We start from the raw sequence: 11554 nt of genomic DNA, 5'->3' as shown, positions 1-11554 counted from the left end.
GGTGCAGGGCAGAGAGGAATGCAAATGTGCTGACTGCTGGTGCAGTTGGATGCCGCCGCCGAGGTTTGTTCCCAGGTGCAGCCCCACTCACCGTGGCTTTTGCAGCGGGAGTGTAAACGTTGCCATTGTGGTAAAGGCAAAGTACACACTGGGGTCCCCAGACCCACCATCTGGAAACTGCTGACCTAGATTCACAACTTATCTACAAGTCACATGCCAGTGTGTTCACCGTAGTATTTCTGATAATAACAACAAGTCGTGAACAATTTAAATAGCCTCCAATAGGAAATCATTAGATAAAATCTAATGCATTCTTATTAAGGAACACCGGCAGCCATTAGGAAGACTGTGTAGAGCTTTATGCCAGTGAAGACCCTCTAGAATATGGTGCTACTACAAAAACATAGCCACATAGTACTTATATCATCTTATTTTTAAAATCCAAATATGTGTATAGACATATATAACAAGATTTTTATGAGAAGTAAGATCACACCATGCGTGCTATAAATATGTAATGCAAACTCGGATGCACACATACACACACACATAAAAGTGCACAGGAGAGGGAACGCTGCATACCTGATAGGAATGACAAATGAAGAAAAAGCAGGATGTTAGTGATGAGACTAATTTCACTCTTTGCTATACTTTTTATGCATCATAATCATATTGCATTCATTATGAAAAATTTTGATAAATAAAAAGTAAAGGCGTAAGATTTTTTTTCAACCAGTGAATTAAATTAGTTTGCTGGAAATACTTTTAAGAGTGAGATACTCTAGTAGCTCTTTTCCTTTTACAGGGATGGACGACGGAGGAAGTCAAGCCCAGTGAAACCTTGTACCAATGACCCTTTGTCACTCCTGTACTTTGTCCACTAGTTTTGCAGTGAATAAAATACACTCTTTTATTTCTCTCTTGGCATTTCTAAATTTCTTTGGACATAGCAAGTGCATTTCATATCTCATACTAAATATAGTTTTCTAAAGTATAGAGAGAATTTCGGTTTGGTCTTTGGATCGTGTGTAAAGTTCTTCAATATCTGTTTTGATTCAGGGAAGAACATTGAGAAAGATTATAGTATCTAAAACCCCAAAAGGTAATAAAATATGTTAAGCTATTTTGTGAAATCTATGAGAAAACATCACATGAGAAAGAAGATTATCGTTTACTTTCGTGGGCTACTTGTAAGACTGTATTTATAGTATTGTATTGAATTTCAGACTATTCATTAACAGATTGCCAAACAAAATGTTAGTAAGTTTATTTATTTGCCTGGTATATATTTATTGTGTGCCTAGTATGCACCAGGCTCTCTTCTCGGTGCTTGGGATACAGCAAAAAATAAAACAAAGTTACGGAACTCATGGAGTATACAAGAGTGAAAAAGAAAATCCTGTTCTCATGGAGTTTACATTTCAGAGGGAAGAGATAGACAAAAAGCCAAATAAATAAGTGAAATCTGTTGTGTGTTGATGAGTGCTTTGGAGCAGAGTAAAACAGAAAGGGAGGTCAGGAGTCTAAGCAGAGGAAGCAGGCATAGGTGTTCATTTCAAACAGAGTAATCAGACAAGACCTGGCCGAGAAGATTCCACCCGAGCTAGGATTTGAAGGTTATAGAGTGAAACAGGCGGATATTGGGTGAATATTTGGAGGAATCTTCCAGGCAGAAGTAATAGGCAACAGCAAGTGGAAAGTCCCTGGAGTGGGAACATACCTGTAAGTTCAATATGCAATAAGGGCAGTTGCCAGAGGAGTCCAGCACTACAAGATTAGATAAGGAGATGGTCGGGAGAGGGAGATTTGAGGTGGAGAGGAATGGACATGCTGAGTTTGGGCCACACGTAAGTCATTTAAGTGGAGATGACGAGCAGGCCGCAGAGATTTGAGGACCTGTATCATCTGTGGAGGGAATTTAAAGGCCTGCAGCTGGGTGAGAGCACTGAAGGAGAGCAGAGCCAGAAGAGAATGTGCAAAGACCAGGTCCTGGGGCAGGAGCTGAGCAAAGGAGACCGAGAAGGGTCGGCTTGCATGTCGTGACACGCACATCTGACAAAGGGCTCCTAGCCCTCTCTTAAAAAGTCTCTTTAGAGGAATTTTCTCTCTCACTTTGGAAAGCTGAAAATATCTTTTAAGTTTCATCATATACATATCCACAGAATGAGCAATTCATTTCTAATTGTATATGGAATGAGCACATTTCTCTCCAAAAGACATAACAAAAATATTTATAGCAGCCTCATACTGGAAGCTTCCCAAATGCCATCAACAGTAAAACATGCTATTAGAGAGCAGTAGAATGGCTACCTGTTGGGTGAGGGTGGGTAATTTCTGGAAGGGGCCAAGCAGGATACCAGTGGCTAGATGATTTATAGATTTTTTTTTTCCACTAAAGTCTTTGCATTAAAGAATTTGAGGAATGAATGAATAGTTCTTATTCTAAGAATACCTGTTACTTCTTGTCAACACATTCCTAGAATTGACCTTTTCAAAGTTCGTTGTTTGAATATATGGTTGGTTCCTGCTTACCTACTATAAGCACTAGGCACGGGGGTACAGAGGTAAACAGCTTTCATTTCTCTCACTTCATGCAGTTATAGTGCCGTCTATTTGCTTTGAGCAAAGAATATGATGGTCACCATTTCACACAGGCTGAACCAGAATTCACTGAAACGCTCTCTGAGCCAATGGTTTTGTAAAAATTCGTTTCAACTCTTCTTGATCAGGAAGTCCCTGTGTCTAGGTAAGAATTTATATGTAACAATGTCCTCCTCCTCTCTAGAAGCTAAGGATGTCCCATTTTCCAGTTTCTAAGATAAGATATTGAAATTTGACCATATTTAAGCTCTATGAAAGGATGGCAATTTATTGAGACCACATTTCATCTGAGCTTTTTCCTTAATGAGTGAGTGATTTACAAAAATGCACGCTCTACATTTTCTCCCTTTAAGACTTACGTGCGACATTATCAGTTCTCCGTATTTCTTTCGGGAGGTCATTATCTACTCCCTGTCTTCAAATGTAAGAAGCATACATCCAATTAAATCCCGCGCTTCCCCTTTATTGTTCTGTATGAATAACGAACCTTTCTAAGTGCTGACATCAGGAAGGTTTGGAATCCCCCTTTCCTCCAAGGGAAAAATAAAATGAAGAGGAGAGCTGATGCTTCTTTAGGGTTTTCTTTTTAATCACTTTGAAAGATAGTTACAACAATAAAATACAAGTGATAAAATGCAAAATTGTTGATTCTGAAAATTGTTTTGTGTATTCTTTAGTGACGACGATTGTATTATTAGCGCGGGCTTCCCTAAAGTGATCATGTGCTCTGTCACAATCATTCAGCACAATCTGGTCACAATCTACTGTCGTTAGTCACATGGGAACATTATAAATCAATTTATATGATCTTTGCAGTTGAAACTCGCTGGATGCCAGCTGTGGTAATTTCTGTTAATTATCATCCTTTTAAACCTCATTCTTTCTGTAAGTAAGATGTGTACTTTATGACTTTTTTATAGTTTAAATCGTGCTGCCCATCCTCCTACAGGTCTCCTACAAGGTTTTTGCCTGGGTTGATTTATAAGGTAACCTTGAAACAAGGAGAGGCATTAGTCGACTTCTGTTTTAATAAATGGCTTGTCAGCTATTTTACAACTACGGTTATTTCTTTGACTAGAACAATTTCTAGATAGCAGGCCTTTAAATTCTTAATTATTTAAAAAAATTTGGCTGAGCACTCTTGATTTTATCTATCTTACATACAAATGAATATTTGGCTGCTAGAGAGGAAACAGCTTTGATCTGTTTTGATTTTGATTTTAGATATTTTGATTTGGTCATGAACTTGCTAGGCAATTAGGAGAGTTGGAAATGGAATAAAATAATTTTAATTTAACTTGTTAAATACTATTTTTCCCTGTTTTGTTTACTTATTGTGCAACACGGCGTTAAATGATCTTAAGAAGTCCATACAATTTTGGAATGTGAGTTCTGCATTACCCTTAGCTTCCACAGTCAAATGTGATTAAGCTCACTTTTCACAGGGATTTTTTCCAACATGCACAATTACCGTTTCGAAATAATTCTCATCTTAGACGGAACTTATCTTCTAGTCTCTCCTTGTTTCTCTTCCTGCGTTCCCAGTTTCCATCTCCCTTGGTGACATCACAAGCTGGCTGAAAACCCGAGGACCATTCTAGATGTTTCCTCTTCCCACGCATCATCATGGTCTCAACATTTTACCTAAATATTTCCTTACTCTTCTTTCTCTTCCTTCTTCTGTCATTTGCTGACTTTTGGGGGGTTTCAGTATTCCTTATTTCTAAACTGACCTGTCTTTCTCCGGCCTTCTCCCTTGCTTCCCATACACTCAAATCCGTGGGTCACCAAGTAGTGTTTGATATAAATTGCAAGTCTGAATTTATTGCTCTTCTGATTAAACTCATGAATTTTTTAAAAGAAAGAATGTTTCTCCAAAATGGCTCCTTTCAGCTGGTGAAATTTCTAGTGTGTTTATCTTTTATTTACACTTTATAATTTGCCACGTTTCTTGTAAACGAACTCCGTTTTTACGATAAAAACAGTAAGCAATGAAAAAAAACACACTATAACTCTGTCACTCTCCCATCAATGCCTTCAGGGTCTGTATGTGAGAAATTAAAGCTCCTAAGCTCAGTATAAAAGTCCCTTTAGCTCCAGGCCCCCAGCCCCTCTCCAGCCTATCCTTTCACAGTTCTTGCCTTGCGGTCACGCTGGCCTGTCTGGTGCTGTTCCCCGCCTCCCTGCCTTGGCTCCTGCTTTCCTCCCACTGGAGGGTCTGCTTGTGTGGCCTTAGCAAAACACCACAGACATGGTGGCTTGAACAATGGGAATACTGCCTATTTTCTCACATTCTGGAGGCTAGAAGTACAAGATCCATGTGCTAGCAGGTTTGCTTTATACCAAAGGCCTCTCTCTTCTTGCAGACAGCTTGTGGTCTTCTCACGAAGTTCTCACATGGTCTTTCTTCTACAGCTTGCATCCCTTCACCTTTTTCACACAACCTCTTCCCTCCAACCCCCTCCGCTCGAACGGCTGTCAGTCTGTTCTCTGTATCTATAAGTCTGTTTCTATGTTGTTTGTTAGATTATTTGGTTCACTAGATTCTATATATAAGTGAAATCATATGGTATTTGTCTTTCTCTAAGTGGCTTATACTCTCCAGGTCCATCCACATAGTTGCAAGGGGTAAGATTTCCTTCTTTTTATGGCCAAATACTATTCCACTGTGTAAATACACCACAGCTTTTTATCCACTCATCTACTGATGGGCGCTTGGGCTTCTTCCGAATCTTGGCTATTACAATTAACACTGCGATGATCATAGAGGTGCATATATTCTTCCAAATCGGGGTTTGGGGTTTCTTCAGATACATTCCCACATGTGGGCTTTGCTTTAATCAGATATGTCATCTCAGCAGCTGCCTGTTTTCCTACTCCCCAATCCACTTTTTAGTCTGAGTCCCAAATGATTTTTCTAACAAGTGAATTTGATCATATTAGTTCCTTAATCCCTTCAATGCTTCCATTATTGACTATAACATTCTAACTTTTTAAAATGATTTGTAAAGCCTTCAGAATTTGTTCCTTCCCAATCTCTGTAAGGTTCTCCCTTGTGTCCACCCCCATCTGAGATCAATTTTAGTGGCTTTCTAGTTAAATACCCCATCTAGATATACTGAGGCTAGCAGCTCAGGAAATAAGTGGATCCTCAGCCAGAAATCTAAACCAGATCTTAGGTGAAAATGAGAGAAATCACTGGAGCTTTTTCTCTTAGCTCTGGGTCCTGAAATAGTGGTCTCTTAAACCTGAGACCCGAGAAAACAAGCTGCGGCAAGTTGTCCTCTTGCCTTTAATGGGATCTTTAAATGTTCCAGTCCCATCTCATTTTTACTGCGAAGTAATAAAGAAAGAGCTATGTGCTCGTGTGTGGGTCAATGTTAAAGTGCAGTGTGACCCTTTAAGGACAGTGGTGGCAGCAGCAGTAATTAATGGCATTCCTCCCAGGGAGGTGACCTGGCTCAGGATGACAGCACCAGTTTGGTGAAGAGAAATTGTTCCTCCCAGGTGCAGATTCTTCCTCCACTGATCTTTACGGAGACTGAGTTTTAGTTTCATTAAAGGGAGCTGCAGTTTTCTTAGCCCACGAATAGATCAGTCTCCGCCGGTCTAGGAAGAGGAAACCCGCTCCCTTGCTGTCGTGACTCTTCTGGGAAATATTAGATCTAGCAGATAAGTTGCAAAATATAGTCAACAATCCCTTCTGAATTTAGGCATAAACTAGTTATATGAAATCTGTACGTACGTATGTATATGTATGTATGTGTACACAACGCTTACACAAGTATACCGCAAAGACTAAAATTCAGATAACAAGTGTGAAGTGGAGCTTGTTATCCATTGCTGCATAACGGCTGACCCCAAATTTAAGTGTCTTAAAATAACCATTTTGTTTTCAGCTCTATTGAGGTATAATTGAAAAAATTGTAAGATATTAAATGTACATTGCGATTTGATATACATGCATTTTGAAAGATCCCTGCCCTCTAGTTATCTATCAATATATCTGTATCTCTCTATATAAAACATTTGAGTTCTCTCTTAGCAAATTTCAATTTTTCAATAGTGTTATCAGCTATAGTCCCTATTTAAAAAACAATTATTTTGTTCATTGTTTTGTCAGAAATTTGGAAAGGGACCATCCAGTCGCTGTAATTCATTTTTTAGCATCACCTGGGTGACTGGGGCTGATGACTATTCCAAGATGGCACCTTCACTCATGCCTGGCACCTCACTACTACCTGGTCTTGATCTCTTTGCCTCTTATCCCACAGGGTCTCTGCGTGTGGCTTGGGTTTTGCCTAGGTCAGTGGCCTTAGGGTTGTCATAGTTCTTAAATGGCAGTTGGTTTCTAAGAGAGCAAGGCAGTAGCTGCCAGGCATCTTAAAAGCTCGGCCTGGAATGGGCATCTCTCATAGCACCATTTACACCATACTCTACCGATCAAAGCATTCACAGACCAGCAGAGACTGAAAGCGAAGGGAAACAGACCCCAAATCTCAATGGGAAGAGAAAAAGAATTTGCAGCCATCTTTAAATCTGCCCTAAGTGTAACACCCATTCAGGATATATACTTAGTAAAAAAAAAGATTTCTACCTACCCCCCCACACATGCAAATAGTAGTAGTATGCCAAGTCCTCAGCAATTTACAAATGTATTGGTTGCCTTAGATAAGGAGTAGGTGTTACTAAATATACTGTGTATAACTTTACTGTTTTATATACTTAATGGTCACAGCAATTGAAATTCTCTAGTTTTATTATTCCTTGATTTGTACATGTGTTTTTTATCACCAACATTTTGAATTACAGGAAGCATGTACTATGCTTTTTATGACACATACCAAGATCTTAGGAGTATTAAAAATAGTTTATTAATGCCCAGGGAATCATTCCCTCTTACTTAATACTTTTGATTTACTAAGGTCACAAAAGTTATGTTGGCTTTTTTTTTTATTGATACCTTACCACATGGTAAAGGCTGGCTGTGTACAGGTGTTTTCATATGTCTGGTCTACTGACATCTAAGAAATTCAACCCTGAGGTCAGAGAGAAGCAGCAGAATACCTAATAAAAACCACATGTTAACCATTAATGTTCATTTACCAAATTCTACTTAAACTCTTGTACTCTCAAAGCTAATTTCATCCAATTGTCTTTTAATTATAGTCTTTTGCTCAGAGTTGCAAATATAATGGCTTTTTAATGTAACTTGCACTGTTCTGTGTCCAATGTAGGATGTAATCATGCAATTTATTCAGTCGGAGCTAGTGCATTCGGTAATTAAAACAAGCACACATGAATTTCCACACATGCATATTTGGCAGGAAAGTAATATATGACAAATGTGCTTGGGATAGAATTCCTTTGGGCTAAAATAGGGTAGGAATCCTATGTCTATCACTGTATGTTATACCAATGTATGTTCTAGGGTAAAGTACAAAAACCAAGTAGGACTGTTGGGGAGGCCTGTGCACCTATCGCAGAATAAAAGAAACTAATGTAAGAATGTCAGTGGTTTGGCACATTTTGGAGACTCTAATCCATCTTGGTGCATATACTTCTCAATGCAGGTTAGTTAGTTCCCCATTTTCCAAGGTGAGCAGACCTTCAGTCTCCTGTGTCTCTTAGAGGAAGATAGAAATGACCAAAAAAAAAAGGGTAGTGAGATTTAGGATAATTTTCACTAATAAAAATAAACAATTATAAGGTGATTCTAATTAGGGATTCAATTTATAATCACAAAAATAAGTTAATCCCTATATTAAGCTTTAGGGTTGTTGTTTTTTTTTTTTTTTTTAAATCAGCTATTTCTGGATGATCAGCTTTTCCCCTTTATTCAGATTAGTTCACCACTTTCTCTAAATTTCCTCCCACAGCATGTAAATACACTGGATTCTAACCCATCTATCAAAAACGACTTTCCTCCAGCTGTGCTGCTCTTTTCTTCCCTTATAGCCAAGCTTCCTTTAAGGGTATTTGCACATTTTCTATTAAATAGAGGTACCATCATTTATGCAGTTTCTTCCCTTTTAATGGACATTGATATTATGAATTTATTACTATTAAAAATAAGTTTCAGTTAATATCCTTAAACAAGTACCTTTGTACCCAAGTGCAAAAATTTCTATAGAATTAAATTCTAAAACTGAAATTAGTGGGTCTGCAAGAATGCAAGTTATGTGTTGAACTGTGCACCCCCCAGAATTCCTGTTGAAATCCTAACTCTCAGTACCTCTGAATATGACCTTATGTGAGGATGGGATCTCTACTGAGGTGATCACGTTAAAATAGGGCCATGAGGGTGAGTTCTAATCCAATGATTGGCTTCCTTGCAAAAGCAAAGCTGCAGGTGGGCAGGCGCAGCACAGACAGAAGATGAAAAGACACAAGGAGAACCATGCAAATACAAGGGCAGTGACCTACAAACTGAGAAGAGAAGCCAGGAGCAGACCCTTCAGAGCCCTCGGAACCAGTCCCGCCAACACCTTGATTTTGGACTTCTAGCCCCCAGAACTGAGACAATAAGTTTCTGTTGGTTAAGCCACCTACTTGGTGGCAGTGTTACAGCACCCCTCCAACACCGATGCAGCACACGGATAGAACACGCGTGCAAAATACCCTCCAAAATGTCTGTGACAGTGTATACCGTAACCAGCTGGGTAGATGCATAACTCCTGCCTCACATCTCACCAATACTGAACCATCAATGTTTGGGATTTTTGCCACTTTCAAAGACAAATAAATGGTATTTCTCTTTAGTACACACTCTGATTTTTGAAACCAGGCGTAGCCAGTTTGGATTTCTTTTTATTTGAAAGATCTGAAATGATTCCAGTGAATTGACACTCTCAAATAAGCACTCAGATGCAGGTATATTATTTCAATAGTACGACACACGATTAAAAGGAAAAAAAGGTTACAAATTATATTTAACTTTTACTGAAGTTTAACTACTCATTCACTTGTTGACACTCTATTGTGAAATTTTCATTCTCTAGGATTATCACATGCAGCACGAAGTATATTCCTAAAAGGCAAAAGTTAAACAATTAGAAAGGACAAACTTGAATATCACACTTAATTTCAGTTTTATAATATGTGAAACAAGCCCCTTATCCAATAATCTAATTCACAATATGTGAAGAAATTATGCTTTTGAAGTAAGTCCATCACCAACCTTCTCGTTGGAAGCACACTATTATTCTCTACACAATGTGTTTTTTTTTGTTTTGTTTTCTTTTTTAAACAATGTTCTTAAAATGGAATCACAAACTATAGGAGAATCTTAGTTATGTTAAAAAAAAATACGTCTTAGAGAGTTGCAACATTGATTCAAAAAAATCTTTCCTGAAAACAATAATCAATGAGGCATATTTTCCCCTAATCACTCTTTGGTTCAAATGCTTATCCTGTTTAAAGATTATTTTCCATCTTCTGTTTCGTTGCTTACTTTTGGCTTGGTGTGAGTTAAGAGGTGACTTTTCAGGTTACTTGACTGAGCAAAGCCTTTCTGACAGCCTTCAAAGGTGCACACAAAACTCTTCTCTCCGGTGTGGATGCGCACGTGTGTACGCAAATTGTAGGCCAGGGAAAAGCGTTTTCCACACCCTTTAAAAGTGCACTGAAAAGGCCTCTCTCCGGTGTGAACCATAAAATGTCTTTTTAGTTTTGACTTCTCAGCAAATGCTTTCCCACATTCTGCACACACGTGATTTCGGGGACCGTGGACAAGGAGGACATGCTTTCTCAGAGAATCTCTACTCTTCAACTGCCTTGCGCATCCACCATGAGGACAAACAATTGTTTTTGGAGCACTGTTTTCTTCATTTTCTCTTGGCTTATTTCTAGCAAATTCTGCAAGCTCTTCAGGATCTTTGTTAGTTTCACACATGTTGTTGGTGTTGGGTGTTTCTCCGGGAGGAGGTTCCTTGCCTGTCATGTGCTCAGAACATTCATCAGATGATTTCTCTCCAACAATCCCTTGAGGAAATTCTTGTTTTGCCTCTTGAGTCGTGCTTGGCGAGGAACATTCAGGAAGTGTGCTTGTTGTAGGAACCTGTTGAGAAAGTGCTTGCTCTGATTCTTTTTTCCGGTACTTGAAGGACTTAAGAATTATGTTCTCTCCCTGCACGCATTCAGAAAACTCACCTCTTATGACACACTCGATGTAACAGTCAGAGGAGGGTTCCTCTTCAGCAGCCTGAGAGCTAGTCTTGTGGTCCCCATCTTCATCCTGCGAGGCCTGCGGGGCATTGGGAGGTTCCTGCTGGGCTGGATTCGGCTCATCCCCACTGAGGGCTATTTCACCTGGGACTCCCTGTCCACTTGTCTTCGCCTCCGTGTCCAGCTGCTGCTCCATATCCTCCTGCCGCTTCCTCCTTGAAGCTTTGCACCAGGATATAACAACCACTTCCAGGCAGCAGTGGTCTGGGTAAATCTTCAGCAAGTACCTGCTTGGAGATAGTAACCCTGAGGTAACATATATCCCAACATTAGAGTCATTGTCAGACGCATTCATTGGTTTCTTCTTTTATGTGCCTGGCCAGAGGCTGAACCCACAACCTTGACAAGTAGGACAACATTCTAACCAACTGAGCTACGGGGTCAGGCCATTTACATGTTCTTTGACAAACCCCATGAGCGAGTAAGAGAATGAGCTCTGATAGAAGGCATGGGTCAAAGCCAGATCTTACCTGGGCATCCCCACATCGATCACCCAGCATCTACTGTTTATTGGGCACTCACGATATGCCAGCTCTGCTCCAGGCTGTTCATGGGTTCAGCCATATCAGTAAGTAAATACACAAACCTAGTCACGGAGTATATAGTCTCCTAAGCATACAAAATAAGTATCTATGTCATCTGATATAAGTTAAAGTGCTATAGCATAAGCAAAGGAGTCCACAAACTTGAATAGGTGTTCAAGGACATGGCAGTTGACTAAAAATTC

The 11554-nt window shown here is 39.4% G+C and overlaps 1 protein-coding gene across 1 annotated transcript; it reads right to left on the bottom strand.

Annotated features, from left to right (window-relative positions):
* Positions 1–10024: 10024 nt before the first annotated feature.
* Positions 10025–10963, bottom strand: ZFP42 (ZFP42 zinc finger protein). Its single transcript, XM_024562636.1, has one exon. The coding sequence runs from the start codon at positions 10961–10963 to the stop codon at positions 10025–10027; it is 939 nt and encodes a 312-aa protein (XP_024418404.1).
* Between the last annotated feature and the right edge of the window lie 591 nt (positions 10964–11554).

This window comes from Desmodus rotundus, chromosome 13 (assembly GCF_022682495.2).
Source record: "Desmodus rotundus isolate HL8 chromosome 13, HLdesRot8A.1, whole genome shotgun sequence".
NCBI classification, from domain to species: Eukaryota; Metazoa; Chordata; class Mammalia; order Chiroptera; family Phyllostomidae; genus Desmodus; species Desmodus rotundus.
This window is presented reverse-complemented; position numbering and strand designations above follow the sequence as displayed.

Bases quoted from the DNA above. Each gene is read 5' to 3' on its own strand.
- ZFP42 (XM_024562636.1), bottom strand. From the start codon at position 10,963: ATGGAGCAGCAGCTGGACACGGAGGCGAAGACAAGTGGACAGGGAGTC.